Source organism: Malurus melanocephalus, unplaced genomic scaffold (genome assembly GCF_030028575.1).
Source record: "Malurus melanocephalus ecotype Western Australia unplaced genomic scaffold, MMel_1.1 scaffold_130, whole genome shotgun sequence".
Taxonomy (NCBI): Eukaryota; Metazoa; Chordata; class Aves; order Passeriformes; family Maluridae; genus Malurus; species Malurus melanocephalus.
Window position 1 is genome coordinate 1,543,229 of NW_026623362.1, and position 19,310 is coordinate 1,562,538.

The 19,310-nt window shown below is 35.8% G+C and overlaps 1 protein-coding gene across 5 annotated transcripts in view; it reads right to left on the reverse strand.

Annotated features, from left to right (window-relative positions):
• ICA1 (islet cell autoantigen 1) overlaps positions 1-19,031 on the reverse strand; it is a 58,232-nt gene extending 39,201 nt beyond the window's left edge. For all 5 annotated transcript variants that reach the window (XM_057370694.1, XM_057370693.1, XM_057370696.1 and 2 more), the window contains exons 1-6: positions 18,985-19,031; positions 17,227-17,265; positions 14,943-15,114; positions 12,961-13,033; positions 11,144-11,267; positions 8,776-8,974 (exon numbers count right to left, since the gene is read on the reverse strand). In XM_057370694.1, the coding sequence (XP_057226677.1) occupies positions 8,776-8,974; positions 11,144-11,267; positions 12,961-13,033; positions 14,943-15,114; positions 17,227-17,243 (585 nt within the window). In that variant the 5' untranslated portion in view covers positions 17,244-17,265; positions 18,985-19,031. The remainder of the gene's footprint in view (positions 1-8,775; positions 8,975-11,143; positions 11,268-12,960; positions 13,034-14,942; positions 15,115-17,226; positions 17,266-18,984) is intronic.
• Between the last annotated feature and the right edge of the window lie 279 nt (positions 19,032-19,310).

Here is a 19,310-nt window from a genome sequence, read left to right on the forward strand (position 1 = left end):
ACATTTTACAGGGGGAAAGCTGGCAAGTGGAAGAGCAATTAAACAGTCAGACCCTGCAGGAAATGGAGACAGGTAATTACTGCTTTTGAACACTGAAAGACCAGAGAGGTGATGTGAAGAAAATCGTAATAGAGCAYAAAACTAACATATCTACTATGCCCATTACTGTATTCATCTAGTAATTATACAGTTTATCTCAGGTAATGCAGATAATTTGGAGGTCTTGAATCCTTTAGATGAAGTGACCTCATAGTGAAAAAATATTAATTATATTTTTTAACTTCTTTGTATCTAAATTAAATTCTTCAAGGCCCAAGCAATATGGTTACTTGAATCTGGGTCCCTTCTAAGCAGGCAGATAAGAGGAGTGAATAAGCTGGAACTGGGTAAAGGGACTTGAAAAGCCAAATTCAGGTGCAGTAACAATAACTCCACTGAAWGCACCACAGACTAATGAGCTGGCCTGCATGATCTCTTTGCCATTGCAAAGGGCAGTGGGATGAACAGATGTACAAACTTCCAGGGAATGGCACTGACACGGTGCAAACCCCAGCTGGATGGGACAACAACACTTCTACCTTCAACAAAATCAACATGATTACCGAGTTCCTTTAATATTCAGTCCCCAAATGCTATCACTGTCCTGAGTGCAAAGCCACTCTGTTWACGGTGCTAATGCAGAAGTCCTGTAAGTTGAGTTCTTTTGTTTCATTTTCTATTTAATCTCTCAGCACAGAATATAAAATGGCACCCACTAAAAATCATGATTAATTTGTAGCACAAAGTCTGTTGTACGTAATCCCATGCATTATTATTGCTATTCCTGGCTGGCATTTAATGTATCAGTAAGCATGCCTTGTTTCCCTCAAAACAATTTAATTATATTTTGTCAAGATACAAACTCTGAAAGAGTACAGATGTACAAAAACCACCCAAATCTTTTTGCGACAATCTTCAGTCTTCACATTGTGCATTACAGATGAAACAACATTTGAAATCGAAGCAGGGTTCAAGCAGAATCCTGAATCAGAGATGGTGGTATATTTGCTATTCTTTTGGTTAGAACAATACCTTTTGTTTGTTGGGGTTTTTTTTAATCCTGTCTATTTCAGTTTCATTATGTGAAGGAGAAAACTCAAACATAGCATCTTTTTAATCATTCAGAGCCTATGCAAAATAMAACTAAACTGCAAAGGCCTTATGAAGTAAAAGCAGATGGACTACATTATGCATGTGCCCAAGCATTTTAGGAAAGTATAAGAAGAATTCCTGGGCAGTGGYGACCATAGAAAAAGCTTGGTCCTCTTGTGTAAACAATGTTTTCCCCAACAGCTGTATTCCTCTTCCTGTTTATTCTTCACTTCTGCAGAATTCTCTCAGTTCAGTCACATCTGTATTTCATTTATTTTTTAAAAATATTTCTTTAGCTATCCTCCTAGCCTTTTCAAACTATTAAGGCTGATGGAATTTTCCAAATCTCATTTCTCTTTTCACAACCTACTCTGGTCATATTTTTTACACTTCATTTAAGTTCTGAATTCACAAAATGATCCACATGGGTAACAGGCTTTGCCCACATAGACCAGCTTCCAGGGTTTGAGTTTTCATGTGAGCAACAGAAATTGTCTAAGCAATCATACTTTCTTTTCCATTTTCAAAACAATATTTCAGAARATAGTGTTCAGTTTTTCTTATATTTTTTAAAAACCAAATATTAAATTTAATATTTACATGTTTTTATAATTAATAGACATGAGAAAACTCTTGGAGCTTAATTTTTATCACATGTTTGAGACAGTCTTTTTAATACTGGGAGCAAACCCAATTATTACATAAAAGTTAAGACTATTTATTTAAATCACCGATTTTTTTAGAATATGAGTTGCACTCGGTTGGAACATTTCATATTCTGCTATTTAAGTGAACAGAAGTTTTTAGGATGTATCTGATGTGACTCAAGTCTGAAAACATACAAATAACCCAAATCTACCTTTTTGATTTCAGCAAGGTTACATGAAAGAAAGCTGTTAAAAAACTGTACTGTTTCTGCAGTCTARCACTTATTTTTACCTGATAGCCATTTTTTCTGAGTCGCATTTCAAATTCTTCTTTCTTAAAACGAACTGAACAGATGATGAACCATTTCTCAAGGACAAGCATTAATCTCTGGAAGCAACCATATTCTACATGCWGTACCTCTAAAGATGATGTAATCTGTTCCAAGAAGTCTGTTTCTATTTTTAAGTGGCACACTCTTATTAAGCTTTTAAAAGGGCATCTTCATCACACATTGTTACTTTGCTTTTAACCCAGTAACAACCATCAGTGATATTTAATATACATGAAATGGCTTCAGAAAATAATTGATTTTATATCATTATGTACTCTGAGTCTTACAAATGGTACTTGAAATGGTAATTTAAAGTTATAAGACCATAAAATGCTGCTACTGTGAAGAACATTTCTGCTAAAGGTCATGTTTTCAAAAGAATTACATCTTTCCTAACTGCCTTAAAATGCTTGAGCATTTTGTACATGAAGTATCTTGCAGTGTTTTGGTTTTTCCATTTAATGTTACTAAATATGATACTGGAGAACCTGGAAAGAACATTACAGAAGAAATTCCTCRAAGAAAACATGCTCAGTACTGGAACTCCATCTACTTTTACAAGGAGAGGCAATAATGACAAAGCAACAACCACAATTTTGATTGAAGAGCACTTTTTTATATGCTTTGGTTTTTGCTACTCTAATTTCTAGGTTAATCACTAMATTTAGCATTTCCAACACCATATACCTTCATATTTAAAAACCCTAACTTCAAAACCCATATTCTAACTGCTATTCCCTACCAGAATGAAACCAAACCTACTTGTGATGGCACAGGCATGTCACAAGAAATGCTATGTGTAGGTGTTGCTTATCATCATATCATAAGAGCAGGCTGTTATCTCTATCTCTGCTATCACACTGCTGCACTAACATGTGGATCTCAAAGTGCAGTCTGACACCATCTTACTAATTTTASAGGATGCAACTACCTTGCAGGGAGTATTTATTGGATCTCCTGGAAGCTCACCTATTCTTCTAGCAAGCAGCAGAAATCCAGATCAGYGAAGAGAATGGGTGGGGGCTTTTTTAAAGGAAGATTCTGAACCAAGAGTGATAAAAATCATATCTATCAATGTGATAGATTTTACTATCTGAGATTCCTAACAGGTATTATAAAAGGCACCAATCTTTTTTCAAATTACAGTGCCACACATCTCATATTCAGCATATGGTCTACTAAAGGAACTCAGATCTTTCTGACACCTCCAGAGCACAAACATCAAAATGTGCCCTCTCACATACAGGGGCCTAAATGATCATCACCTCAAAATAAAGGTGTTTTAAGATTTTCAGATTAAGTTGAACTTTGATGGGAAAGTATCACCTAAAATGAGATGACTCCTGTCTGCAGCTTTTTAAAAAAAAATTATTTTTGCTAATTTTTAAAACCCAAGGTCAACAGTGACTACCCTAGCTGACTCTAAATAAACATTAATTACACTGCTATTTTTAACTATGACAAATAAGAGTCCATTATTTACACCATTGTGATTGCCATGGCCATAGACATTTTTCTTTAAGATGTTGGTGTACTTTGCTGCTTGGAAAACCAAAAGAATTTCCAGCTCAGTATCATCTGTAGATGTAACCAGCATTAACACATTTTCTTTTAGTTGGCTTTTAACAATTGAACTAGAACATGACCAACAAACACCACCACAAAACTTCTAAGAGGGTCACTCTCAAAAGGATTATATTTATTACATATAGAAAAACACTATGATTTTGTCCTAGCACGAAGAAAGTTTAGTTGATTTTTAAGGTGTTTTCCATCTTTCAATTCTATAATCTTTGAAACTCTGTTTAGTGTTCTTTGGCCAATATTCTCAACTCTCAGCTCCTGAGAGCTCTTACTTTTCTAGTAAAGTTAAATTTACTTTTCCTGTAAACACTCATAAGGAACTGCAACAATCCAGATTTGCCATTTGTTTTCCATTAAATGAAAAATTTAATTAAAAATGCAAAAATATTTAAAAAACACAACAGGTAATGCTATTATAAACCTGTATTTTTACTTGCTCTTCAGTTTCCTAGCTTCTAAATGGTTACAGATTTCCTTTTCACTTTACTTTTACCAGAAACTGGAATTTAGTTTCCATGGATGGCAACTGCCAAGTCYGTTCTTATTTCAAAGATCAGCATCATATTTATTTTTTTCTCCTTTCCTAGGTTTTTTGCATTTTCTCAASTCTCCAAGAGTTTTAAAAAGTAACAGAGATTAAAAAAAAAAACAAAACCCTGAAACACTAATCCAGCACATTTCTACACTGCCTTCAGGTTTGCTGTGGTGTTTGCAGCTGATGTTAACGGATAGGAGAGCAGCAGATGATGCTGTAATGGGGCACAGCACCTTCACCATSACACAAGCCAAAACACCATGATGCCAGGCAGAGCCAACAGGCAAAGGGACAGCARGGGAACACAGATACAGGTCCTGAGCCTTCTTGAAAGACTGCAGCAGATATATCTTATCCATACTTGCTGCAACCTATACAATGAATACATGCACTTCAATGTATCCCTTCTGACCTTTTAATCAACAGATTTATTTATATCTTCATTATTTCCATGCTGTCCACACAAGCTTTAACTTTCATTTCTTAAAAGATATTCAAGGAAAGCTTGCACACTATTTCTTAAAAGATATTCAATGAAAGCCACTCCCTACCTTGGTACATTTATAACAACAGCTTCAATTATTGTTATGCCATTATGAGTTCTTTGTGTTGAACTTTTTCTCACTGCCTTTCCTTTTCTCTTGCCAGATTTATCTTTAAAATGCCATTTAAGGGCATTCATTTTGTTCCAAGTATATAAAGGGCTAGGAATAGAAAGAACTGGAGATAAACTGTATCCAAACAATTCAGCTGCAAGCTTGCAAGTTTCTCAACAGCTGCATGCAAAGCAACAGCTGGATACTGAGGTGCTGTGCAGCCTGTCTTGGGGAGCCCAGCTAGCTACTGGGTATTTACAAAGATAATCCACCTTTGGTTCAGGCCTTGGAATGAAGGGGAAGCACAGGAGTGTGAGAACGATGGAAGCAAAAAACAAATACAGAAAGGATTCATGTGCTTTATCAGTGTAGCATGATAAACATCCTATGTAATTTTACACAGGTGTAAATTACACAAATGTAATTATCTTATAGTTAGCCTAAAGGTCAGAGTGACAATTTTTTTTCACCTCACACTTTTTAAAGATGGGATTGATATGTATCGGTTTGATGAGAAAGTCTATATTGAATTGGATATGCATCTGAGATAGCACAGCCAAGCAAAATTGAACAACAATCCCTCCTTTGCTCCTGCAGGCTGCACATGGAAGGCTGATGGCTGCTATCATAGCCTAACACTACAAACTGTCACATTCCTTCTCAGAAAATGCATGGAAAAGCTTAACTTTTTAAAAGAGCTGGAAGAAAGATACCAGTATTTGGGCAATTTGGTCTGCATTTTTACAACATCACAGCACAGCTGATGTTATAGTGCACAATCTCCAGACAGATAAAAGAGACCAGATCTAAGAAACTTAAAAACCTGATCAGTGTGGAAAATTTGGTGATTATTAGCTCATTAAAATTCTTCTAAATATCACAGCATTGCCACAGCACAGCTTCGATGCTCTCACAGAACACTTCAAACTCAGAACTTAAGATGGAAGACCTCTATGATCAGAACAGCACTGGAYTGTTCATAAAAACTACTAATAGGAAAAAAAAAAAAGGAAGTTACATAGCATTTATAGAACTCTGCAGGAAAAAGTAAATATCTATTTCCTTAGTTTGACTCAAGTAGCTACAATTACATAGATACCTTCAAACAACAATGTAAAAAGGCTGCTCTGCAGTATTCTGAGACACTTTGAAAGGGGTAGTGTTGCTGGGTCTTGCATACTGAGACTGACGCCCTAAGACCAGCATTAGGAAATTCTTTCAAGTACCTCAYTGTTTTGAAAGAGAGCTACAAAAATGTCAATGTTTTAACTCAGATTTTATCAGCTCTGAAAATAGTGACTCAACTATTGATCTTTTAGCCTGAGCTGCTCTCAGGGAAGGTATGAAAAATCCATCTGGATTGATTTAGCTTTGGTCTCCAAAAACAAGTACGGTATCTGTATACATAATGATACATTAAGGATTACATTATAAAAGGCTACATACTTTGAAAAACAGTCCTTTAACTAAGTGATATAAATACTGCTGATGCACTARGTACATTAAAGATCATTAAACCAGCACTGTTTACTTGTAGTAAAAAAAGTTTACTGAAGTAATACTTTGGGTTTTTACAATGAGAAGTCTGAAGAAAGCTTTCTTTTGAGTGSTCTGACAGGATCAGCTTCAGTAACTACTTGGTGGTGTATCACTCAATAGGCAGGCCCAGCCCAAAACACTTCTCCCTGGCAATGGTATATTTAAGAGCCAAAACCCTTAGATGAGTAATTACAACATTATAACATTAATCTCAACACAAAACTAGCACGACTTCTTAAATTGTTGTTACAGAACCAAAATAAGCCTTAAGACCTCAGCATTACACTGCCACACTATGGCACAATTAAGATCTGCAGGCAAAAATAGAAAAAAAGGCAATAAAAACTCCTCTACTTTTATAATTTAGGACGACAGCATCCACCATTAATTTTTGTAATGCACTAAAAAAGCAAACTTAGATCTTGCTCAGCAACAGCTACCTAGGAACATCATGCTTGAGGATTTTATTTCAGTAATTTTTTTTCCCCAGATTAAAAATGAAAAAGTTTACTTTTTGCAAGTATTAAATCTTCAAAGACTAGTTTGATATGCCTGTTGCACAGATGGGATATGCGTGGAGGTGGATACAAGGGGCATTTCTTTACTTTGCTGGCTACAAAATGTRGAGCTTTTTGTTCTCTGCATTACAATGTGAACTGAAAGATTTTCAGTTGACAGCCAGTTGGAGAAATTTTCAAAAGACTTTCAAGTTTGTTTTTTTAACTATTTATGGTCATGCTACAGAATTTTAGAATCTACTTTTATTTTTTAATGTCASAATGTAACTTATTTCAGACTAGAAATATTTAAAAATTCTTACTATTTTCATATTTTTGCTACTAAGATCTGTGAGAACTTAAAAAAAATGTTTTTTGCTGACCTTGAAGCACAGCAACCCAAGATGACTGAAATTTCACATGTAAGTTTTTAACTACAGCAGCTCACTGCACAAAACATAGGTTATTTTAATTACTTTGCCATTTATATAATTTATGCTTTCCACCATATTTGTTTTGCAAGAAAGCTATAAATCAGTTTTCTATGACCATTACCAGTATTGCTTTATTCATTGTAACATTCCATTTTAAAGTGTTTTCCTAATAAATCAAACATTACACATAAGCAATCAGCTGAGGCCAAGWCCATAGCAATTATTTTACCTGTAAGAACTTGCCATTACAAACATCTCCCACAGGGCACAATAAAATATATGTCTGGTGCCACAAAACTTACAGGAATACCCTGCACTCAAGCATTAAATAAAAATTAGATGACTAACTGGGATRCAATTTGTTCCATCCCTTTCTTAATTGCCACCACTTTACAAAAAATGGCATAGTTAGACGCATGCCAGTCCTTTCCTGTTAGGATGGTTTATTCAAGCTTTTAAAATCCCCAATTATGTATCTTTCAACTTCGAATACTTTCAGTTACAGACTGCTTAAGCCATCAGCTGACAGGGTTTTCTCTTTTACACATTGCCCAACTCTAAGCCATATGCATATATACATGTGCATTTTAATACAATTTCTATTATTAGGCCTCTGATCTCAATTATGACACAATTTCTGTAAATGTTTTTACGGCCTTTATTCAAAGCATGAGCCACTGGATTATACCTATGATCCTATGTCTTCCTGATAGCCAGTATGTATAAATAGCCAACTGTGAACATTATAGACTTTTAACAAACTCAGCTCTAAGGCCTCACTAGAAAACATGACGGTTTCATGAACGTTCCTGAACTGACTGCAAGAGGATCAGCCAAATAAATTCTGTACTCTCACCTGGTAGCAAAACTGCAGACTACCACCTAGGACTTGTGATTTCTCAAGTCTTTTGGGAGGGGAGGAGTTTGGTAAACTTGAGWGACACTGAATGAAGACTATTTAGGGAGAGTGCCGCCTCAGCAGTTTTAGTGTTTAGCAGCTGCCCAAGAATCAGGCTGAATTTCATAAGGAATTTAAAAATAAATTCCAGATTTGCAACTCATCACCAAAATCCAACAATAGTCTATTTTGAAAATGTTGATCTTTAACTGCCCTCAGAATTTATCAGCAGATAGTAGAGCACTTCTGTTATTCTTTTTTTTAGTTGCAAAARTCACTTTTCCCCTTCCCCCATCTGACAGCAGACATATCTTCTTCCATTAATCATTCAGGCATCACAGCTAAGTATTTAAAATTAGACAACCTTCTTCAAAAATATATATATTACTTAAATTATAAAGATGTATGCTGAAGTTTAATATACTACTAAAAATGCCTTTTCATATAGCTCATACAGAAAAGATTATTTAGGATAAATGTATCCTTACTGCTTCTCAATTATGCCCCCCTTGGAAGAATCAAAACCAAGCTTCATTGTCATTCATTAGGCAATCCTTTCTAGGAAACCAAAAAACTTCATACCTTCCTGAACTTTTCCATCTGCTTATAAAGATCTGGATCCAACTCCTGAGACACATCTTTCATCCAGAGTAGAGCTCCTCTATATTCAGTCCGATACTGTTCCATTCTGTTTACTGTCAGCCACGTGTCTGAGATGGCCCTGTATCTGAAAGTCTCCACTTCTTGATATAATCTACTCARAGGAGCACGGAGTGCTAATCTGGGGGAAGGCATGAAGGAAAGAGAGGAAGGAGAGGAGCATGTTAAACAAGTTCCACAAAGGATAAATACAAATCCTGACTGTTTACTAGTACTCAAAAAACACACAGCCAACATAGTTCACTTATGCACTAATGTGTGTTCAGATTATTCTATAACATGGTTGGAGGTACACATGAAACAGAGTAATTTTGCATGAATATTGTGTTCACAACACCCCTGTTCAAAAACTGACTTTTCAATTATACAYGTGAGTGGAAAAGAAATCTCTTCTACTGGGTCTATGTATTTTAGTTTGACAAGCCACTTGGATGTTATCACCATTCCTCTTCACAAGTTTTATTTAACAACTATAAAAATAAACCCAAGGTAATTTATTACTGGAAAAATACCACAGATGTATCAGGATTGTCATGCTAAACCTCACAAAAAGCACTTCCACCAGCCTTTTAGTCTTCAAATGTAAATGCAAACAAAAAAGTAATCTGCTGGGCAGATAATTATCTGAGTTTTTCCCTTGTTTTTTTTTTTTAGAAATTGGAACAATACCTTTGAAGGAATTTACATTTTGGAAGGATTTAGACATTTTCCCAAATGTTTCTTCTGGCAACCACACTTAGGAAAGGCAGCAGGGGACACTGTTGTCCTCCCTATGCCATCACTTCAGCTCCTAATGGGATCTCAAAACTACACCTAAGGGTTACTCCTTTCACTTTGCTTCCTCCTGCTTCTTCTGCTTTCCTCTTGGTTTCCAGCAGCACCTCACTGGAATCTGTTCAATCAGTTCCACACCAGCACAGAGTTAGTTTAATGTGCTAGGAAGTCCCTTGGCCTAAGAGAATTTCTAATTTTGGCTCCATTAACCCAAGAAACGTCTTCTTGACCACCAGCTACTGAGCTAGCTATGAGCATGAAACATAAATAAAAGCAGTCCCAACTTCAACAAGAGTTTGAGGCTAACTCAAGAGAATAAATCTGTGAATTCATTTTTAAAGATGCCTTAGAATGCATCGAGCAAGAGCTATAATATGTGAATTTATYGTGACTTGGTTTATTCCACATTTTTTCTCATTCCATAAATTCTTACCCAGATATCCAAAGCAAAATTTAATTTATGTAGATATGCACTGAGATCTCTATAAACAGTTAAGCTTCATAAATAAGCAAATCATMAGTGCTTTTGCTCAAAGATGCCTGACATAGGTCTTAAAGACCCCAGTCACAGGTGTTACTGGAGGTGCTAATGACAAAATTCTAGCCCCAAGTAAACATACGAAATTCTCAGTGATCTGTGTGCCATGTTTTATTTTCAGCCAAACTAYTGACTATTAAACTAAAGCCGGAAAGCATCACCAAAGTCAAAAGTCTCCCCAAAATCCTGTAAAGCATAATGGAATAGGATTTTCCCTTGTGAGTGATGGCCAATTTCATACCTTCATAATCCTAATGCTGTTAAAAAGAGCATCACAATACTTATAATGCCATCAGGTACGGTTACTTTTAAACTCCTAGAGCAAACATTAGGCCAGTAAGACATCAAGGGCTATAGCTAAAAGCAGATTTTGGTGCACTTGTGTGCTYCTCTGGATGCCTTACCTTTTACTGATTTGCTCCTACACAATCCTAGGGATCTATGATCTTCTTTCAGGGGGACTTAAGTGTGAAGTTCAAGCAGCAGATGGCATTCAGACTCCTCCTTTCTCCTCTGTCTAGTCAGGGTATGAGACTYGATGGCCCAGAAAAAGGCATACCCTCACGCATTTCCCTCCCTTGCAGGACCCAGACACCTCCACAGTGAACCTGCTGCAGCACTTCTCTRCAGAGTGAGAAGTGCCACCAAGCAGGGGAGGGACCTGACATCAGATCCTCTGCAACCCTCCTGCTGGAGAGGCCCCAGATATGCTCCAGTACAGCTTTAGAACTACTGAGCTGAACAGGCACAGGCAGGGGAYCTGGAGATACAGACACAGCAGGTCCACAAGACAAAAAGCAGCATCAGGCAAAATTCAAGAAGCCACTAATATTGCCAATACTACAGCAGATTTTGCCAATAATTTTCCTTTCAATTGGTTCCTTAAACATTTCAAATGGCCAAATTAATTACATCAATGTTGAATCAACTATCATCATCACAAATATTTCTCAATGAGACAGCAATGTTGACCCATACCTTTGCTGAGAAGAAAAGCAGAGGGCCTTTCCTGTAGCTTGCATCATTTTTCCTGCTCTTGTTTTATCCTGAGAACCCTGTGATCGAAGAAATTTCCCCAATTCATTTTCTTCCTGAGACAGAACTAACAAAAAATAAAGGAGTTGTCAAATATGTTATTTAATTGTTCCTAACAGCTTTAAAACTGGCCTAACATTGAATAGTTTAAATCATTCTAAGTCCAAGCAACAAAGCAAAAAATAAATAATTTCAGAGAATTCCTGCACTTAGTAAACAGAAGATCTGATTCATTTGAGACACTTACTGATATGCTTAACAAGAATCACAAAATTCCATCAGCTCCAAAAGACAACAGGAAAAACGTGCTATTTCTTTCTTGGAAAAAAAATTGGACTGGTTATATTACAAAAAGGTCTGTCTTGATTACAGTTATCTATCAATGCTGGGTTTTTTGGGTTCTGTCTGGTTTGGTAGGTTGGTTTTAAATTCTTTTTTACCTCTTGTCTGCCTCAGCTGATCTTTGGTAGCATACTTTTATTGAAGTGACTTCCAAATTGTACTAACTAAAACACATTCACTTGCTTTTCTTTTGCTCATCATTTTTCATGCTTGACTACATAAAATTTCACATGAACAATCTAGTACTTCCTTTTAAAGAACATTTACTTACAAATTATTTGGCAAGATTATTTGACAACTTTAATACATCTACCTCAAAGTAACTGATCATTTTTTAAACAAGAAGATGAAGTGGTTTTACAATGATTTGATGACTTCTTCTAAACTGGGACCATGGATCTCCAAGAACATGGCTAAAATATTACATTACGCCCTTGTCTCTTTGTCTTCTAAAGTGGCTATCTCCTACAGTACCAATTTCAACCCACTATCACGAATGAGAATGGCCTAAAACAATGAAAGAAGATCTCTTGAASTTATCTTGCCATTTTTCAAAATGTTGACAAGTCAATTCCAATGCAGACTCAGTACAGTTTGGTAGAAGATGTACATCTGCATCTGATGCACATCTCTGCATGAGAGATTTCACCTGCTACTTCTTGAACTTGATACACTACTATTYTGTATTTCAATTTTACCTCCATATGCTGAAACATTATCTCCAACTTTCTTTGGATAAAGAAAAATAAAAGGCTCAAGAAAATATGGGTAATATTCAACAAAAGAAAGGAACCTGGAAGATGACTTCAAAGCTGGAGTCTCTTCTTCAGGCGAGAAATCAAACAAAACTGACTGCAGAGACCTTTTAGAGGACATTTAATACAACCTGCTGTTCGAAACTTCTCAAATTAGGTCCCCACCTCTCCCTTATGACTGTCACTAATTACTGTACATGCGTTATAATCAAGTCAGCATTATCAAATCTATCATAATACCACGGATTACTTAATTATAAAACTAGTATTAAGCCAAAAATTCTTCATCATAAACCCTGATTTAAAAAAAAAAACCAAAACACTAAAACAATTTGGAAAGGAGTTATGATTTCTAGACAAGATACCTCTAAATTGAAATAAGCAAGCCAAGCAAATAAAAATTAAATTAAAAATTAAAGAAAGCTTTCTCCAGTCACTATTGTTATCACTATAGTATATCAATATATAACACTTCAGAACTGGGAAATCTTCAAACAAATAAGCAAATATGCATTCAGCTGTCTGCAGGGAATTAATCTTYACTTTTGAATGCAATAAAACTTTTAGTTTCACAGAAGTGTCATTTTTACCTTTACATTTATTCAATGATTCCATAATGCAGACCTTCTTATCATTTTAAGTACTGTGTTTGATCATACTTACAACAAATCCTTTTTTGATACAGTTCAATTGCTTTCAACAACTCCATACACGTTCTCTGAATAGAATGGAACAGCTGATATGGAAACAAAAAAACCAAAAATGTGTCAGGTGTATGCAAGAAACACTGAGGAGTAAAATACGAGAAAGAACTCAATTTTTCGTAAAAACTTTTCGGKATCATTATTTTCTTCTTGAAAAATGAGCAATATTTCCAGCTTCAAAGTATTTTTCTTATCAACTGTGCTCTTCTTTCAATTACATTGTTCACTGAAACTACAGACAGACCAATCATAACTTTAAAAATGGAAAATAATGAAAAAATAACTTTGGAAACAGATCTATTATAAACAGTTGATAGTTAACCAAGCTACTTGTCCCGGGGTTTTTTTTGTTGGTTTTCTTGATGATATCTTTGGATATGTAAGAAGATGTACAAATCTGCTTCTAAAAACCTCACACTAGAGCAAAGAATTACCAAAATATCTATCWATCAATCAATCATTCTCACACGTGGCAATATGCATACTGAATTTTTCATAAATATTGTGAAATCTAGTGGAACAAACTTGCATAGGTACAGCCAACTAAGAAAACTTTTGATTTAAACTGAAATTTTTACTGGCATAACCAAATTGATAAAGCAGCAGCTGCCAAAGGAAGAAGAGGCAAAAAAAAGTCTGTCATGACTATGTTTGGAGATTGTTTCTAAAAAAATAGAAAAATTACTACTCTTTGTGTCTGTCCATCTAAACCTCCAGAYTGCAACTTAAACCTAAACTCTACCACATCAGGCATACAGAGCTAGAAATAAAATGGACCACTGGCACAGAAATTGCCTTCTTTCAGCGCTGCTTGACTGACCCAGATCCTGTCTTTTAAACTGGGAGTATGACTTGCAGCTGAGAAGTTGTCCAAAACATGCTTATTTCATCTGGTAAACACAAGTTTCCCTTTTTCCAATCCCACCTGAGCTACCAAAACATCCTACTGAGGAGTCTGCAACGCAGTAGACATGTATTTATAAAATATTGTTCCATATTTCCAACTTGTTTTATATCAATACTYTTGATTTATAAGTAGACAGTGTGAAGACTCCATAGGTAGAACCACCATGTGATATGKTACTGCTATTCTTGCATTTGTTGTAAAAAAGCCCCCTGTAAAAAAAAAGCTAAAATCTACATAAACTAAGAATCTTAAGTCACTTTTTTAAAATAAACTGCAAGAAAACCAAGTAAGACAAAACATTTACCTAAGAAAACAGTACAACCAAAATTTACATGGACTTTAACTGGATTATTACACTTCTGTAGTATATCCTCAATTTTTTGCTTTGTCTCAAAGGCATTCAAGATTTTCAATATGTAGAACCTTAATCTGTTTTTTTTTTTCCTCAGTGGGGTTAAGGATACCCACAGTAGGACTGTATTTGTCACACAGCAGGATTCCTTCTCTTGATTTTATTTTACAGACTTTCAGAAGCTTCTCTAGCCATGTCAGAACCCACTAATCTGCTCAAWACCTCCAGTGCAGAGTGCACTATGCACCTTGCTCCTTGGCATATTGCATGTTTTTCTGGTATTTGTGGTATTTTATACCTGTATAAAGAATGTCATTTGTATACTTTATAGAATACTATTAAAAGAAAGATAAACCACCTTAAACTGCCATAGGCAAAGGATAAGGATGAGCTCCTGATCCCCCCTGCTAACAAAAGGAGAAAATCTCTCACTGAAACATGAAAATAAATCTGAGAAGTGTTAAGTTCCAAATAAAGTTAGAAGGATATGAGCTTTGTTTTACAAAACTCCAATACATTCTCTGAATTTATAGATACTTCAGTCAGAATTTGGAAGAGATATTAACATAAATACATTTTTATCATTTTCATGTATTATACACTATGTGTAAATATATTAAAGGCTTAATGGAAAATACTCAAAAAATTAATGGAGAACACACATTATATAAACATTACAAACCTCTAGTTTTGCATCCAGATCTGCATCTGAAGCAACAACGTGTTCATCTTCCTTTTTCCCTGTAACTTTTATAAGGGTTTGTTTTGTTTTCCAGTATTTCTGCTGCATTTTGTTGACCACAGATTTTTCTTGGCTTTGAGCATATTGATCATAAAATTCTCTTGGATAGTTGCTAGAATATTAACAAACAATATAAAAAACTTCAATTGGAAGGTTTAAAAGTAAGTCTAACACAATTAATACATTTTTCATTAAGACTATTGCATTTGCATGCTGGCACATATATTAACATGCATTTCCTCATTATGCATTAATAACAAAGCAATTAAATACTTAGTACTGTATTTCCCATCCTATTCTGAAAAATAATACACTCATTTCAATTTGAACGTCTTAACCATGCAGTACTGACTAATAACTGCAAAGAATTCTTCCCAATGCATTATGAAATGATTTATAGTCCATGGAATTAACTTTTTATTTTATATAATTAGTAAGAGAGTTTCAAATGAACTAGCAGAGTTGCTTAAGCAGGTAGCAATTTTCATGCCATTTCAGCATTGCTASGATTTCACAAAGCTCTTTTTATGAATGRGATTAGACTATTTCTGGCCCTCCTTTTTTGTAACTGAATAAAAACTAGAAGAACATTCATCTCTTTTGAGCATGCTATGTGAAAGATTGGTATCTCACATCTCTCTATACAATTGACTATGTGACAACTGTGGGTGTGAACAGGTAACCTTTTTTTTTGCAAGGATTAGTCCTCACTGACAAATAATTCTGCATTTCTGTAGCAAGACCCAATGGAAAGTGCAATATATAAATTCCATATTCCACAATATTTAAACCATACCAAGACAGTTTAATAGAAAATACAGCCTTACAATGAAATGGTGGTGTCTTTCAGGAAGTCTTCTGCCATTATTTTGAACACAAGTACATGTATTTTCCTCTGTGTGCATATATAAAAAGCTGCAATACTGTTTCAGCTTTTTAGAAGTAAATGGCTGCTAAAAATTGCTATATTGAATAGTCTGTGAAGGTTAATAAATTGAGTTTATTCTGAAAATATACCTTCCACCTGTGGAGTGACAAACTGTGATTCATTAGTGAGATATTGACCCCTAGTTCTGTTTTCAACACACAGCCTGCTCAGAGATGCAAGTCCAAAAGGTCTCCAGCCTCAACACACACAAGTCGCAYACAGAGACACCTGTCCCTGCCCATGGCAGGGGSTATAGAACCAGATCATCTGTATGGTCTCCTCCAACCCAGTTCATTCAATCATTCTATGATCCTTTGATTATATAGATCTATATCTTTGCTATATACTACATAAAGTAGTAATAAAGTAATACAGGTATTCTGAAAACACAAGCTATTGGTACATGTGTACTCCAAAAGAGTAGAGCATTTACCTCACAYAGTTACTAGTGACACAGTTTAACCTGAAAATATTTTTTTTTCACAGGGGTATATTATTATTTGCTTTAGTTACTTTTAATCAGCAAGTTATGCAACAGTGCCTTAATCACCAAAGACATGGTAAGAAGCTAAACTGTAAGTGAGCAGGGACATAATTTCAAAAAGCACTTACAGACAGCACTTCTTGGCTTGTTCACCAAACTTCAAAAGCAAAGGCATTTACCCATTTAATTCTGCACAAACATTTRTTTCAAGAGTTTAATGTATGACTTAAACTAAAACTAAAATAAAGGTCTTTTTGTACTACAGCAGAAAATAAAAAACATGTATAAAACATACATTTAATTTGAAATTCTGTACAAACCATTACACACACTGATCCATGCTACACCTTTAGAACACAGAATTTACAACCTCTAATAAATAGAAAAATCTTCCTGCATTATGRGAAAACAAAATATGAGAGTTTAGTAAAAATAGCATTACTTTAATAATAATTAAAAAGCCCCACCAAACTTCTCACAAAGTATTATAAAGGCCCTAGCCACCTGGCTAATTGTGTGCTTTGACTTCTGCTACAGCTGTGCAAATAACTGATCTCTCATTTCAGTGGTCAAGTGCAGAAAACACCATAATTCATCTGCTGTTAACCAACCTTGAGAGCTACCTTAGCTGAGGTCACCAGAAATTCTGGGAGCATGCAAGGAATAAAAATGAGCTACTAACATAAGGTCACAAAAAGATTAGAAAAAAATGCAGATTCCTGAATTATGAGACTGATAAACCAACTGAACAAATCAACATACCAAACATTATTAGCTCTTTAGAATAAAAAAAAAAATATCCAGATACTTACTACTTATGATCGTCCATGATTCTTATTCTCTTCAGACACCTAAATAAAGAAATCATCAGTTAATGCAAATATCTTTAATTTTTAAGTTAAACACTAGATGTGCTCTATCTTTTCCCTCWGAAAAAGCTACAGCTTTTTATTTACCATGTCATGAAAGAAAATTTTTCAATCTGTGGGCCACACGTCTTCCTTGTGTAACACAATTCTCACATAAATCCATTACAAATGGATTTAAGTGCTGCCATCAGTGCTGCCAATCCTTCTATGTTAACAAGTTTTTCAAGTAAAAGCAAATTTACCAGGCATAAATTCAGTGACTTTTGAAGAGGTATCTAGTCATCACCCTCAGTCAAGTTTTTTCCTCCAAGTTTTAGGTACAACAAAATTCAATTACTTTTTACCTTTTCTTTTTTTGCCTATATCCCACTGACCCATTTTTCAAACACTAGTTACATCACGTCTTGAGTCACAGATGTGAAATTTTAATGACCAGATGGTTATTCTGTGAGGGACACCACAGTTCCTGAGTACAGAATATAATTTGTATGCATCAGGACTTCAGATTTTATGTTACTACCTCCAGCTATCTCAAGTCTACCACTACACTCTGAGCTGACCAGATGGCATGCACATCACTTCCCACCAGTACCTGAGCACACTCCTTCCAGGCCAAATTTAACAGCCAAGGSAGATACTCAAAAAACGAGCACCCAGCCTCCGCTGCTTTCAGAGAGGACTGTTCTTCAGCATATGGTTATCAGGCACTGCAGCATGATCTGGGTGAGACCAAAATGAAGCTGGGGAGATGGATGGTGCTGCTGGGGAATGGCCTTTGGCAAGACAAAGCACAGAATAAACACACCAACAGGCTCCAGTAAGGTATGAAGCTGACTRACTAAGAAAACAGTAATGGGAAAGGCAGCTAAGGAGGTAATGGTGCTGAAACTGAACTTTGGCACTAATCCAAGTGAGGAAAAAAAACGGGGCTACAAAGGGGAGCCATGATGCTGGAAACATCTAGCACAGTACTGCACACAGACAGTGTAGTTAGCACTGGAGAGGCAGTACTGGAACAGGGCACTGGAACAGATTGCAAGAACCCAAACAAGGGAACGCAAACAACCTAAATGCTCCCTGCAAGCGTGAAGCACATGCACTTCCATTTGGAGCTGAATAGAGCCAAATCCCAGATTTCTGAGTCTAACCTCTCTGGTGTCAGTACCTGTGAAACTTCCTGGCAAGATTCCTTGAGATACTGCAAGATTATATCAGAGTAGAAATTATTCCTGAATAGGAATTTTTGTGAAATGCTCTTAAGTACTGCATGACAGACCATGAGAAAATTTGTAGCACTGTTTTCAGAGCAGAGTTTAAATGTAAGGGTCAACAGCTAGAGGAAGAAAGAATCATTTCAGATCGTTGTTTGTGTTACAGAACCATTGAGACAGACAAGAAGGAGAGTGGACTGCTCTGCTGTTTCTACAGCCATAGGCACAAGCAATATTAACTCATTTTCTAATACATTTATATTCTTGACTTCACTCTTTTAACACGGGTCCTCCTTTAGGCAACTGTGGGGGTGAGTGAGTGAGGTAAGACCACAGGATTTAGCTTGCATACGCAGCCATGACTCAGTTATTCAGCAGTGMACTTGGTTTGACAGGAAGCAAAGAACAGCCTATCTAGGTGGAATAACATGTCTATTACTTGGAACAAAGACTAAGCAACCAATAAGGGGAAAAGGTGTAAGGCACTGACCTTACTCAGTGTACACGTCGACCTGCTTCTCCTGGAAACCAATGTCCCTAAAAAAAAAAAAAACGAACAGGGTCATGATGAAACAGAGCATGAGCTGAGCTTGCAATTGAGTTCTTTCTTTCTAAACATGTGACCTTTTAACTCTGATAAATTTCTTAGGTATACTCTTCCAGGTCCTACATAGCATCCTTATGCCCTGAMGACATTCTTTATGGGAATTTTTACATTCAAAATGAACAATATTTACATGATATGAAAATGACAGCACGTATTCCCTGTTCTGCTGTGTGACARGACAGCATTTGAAGTGTTTGAGGCTACACGAC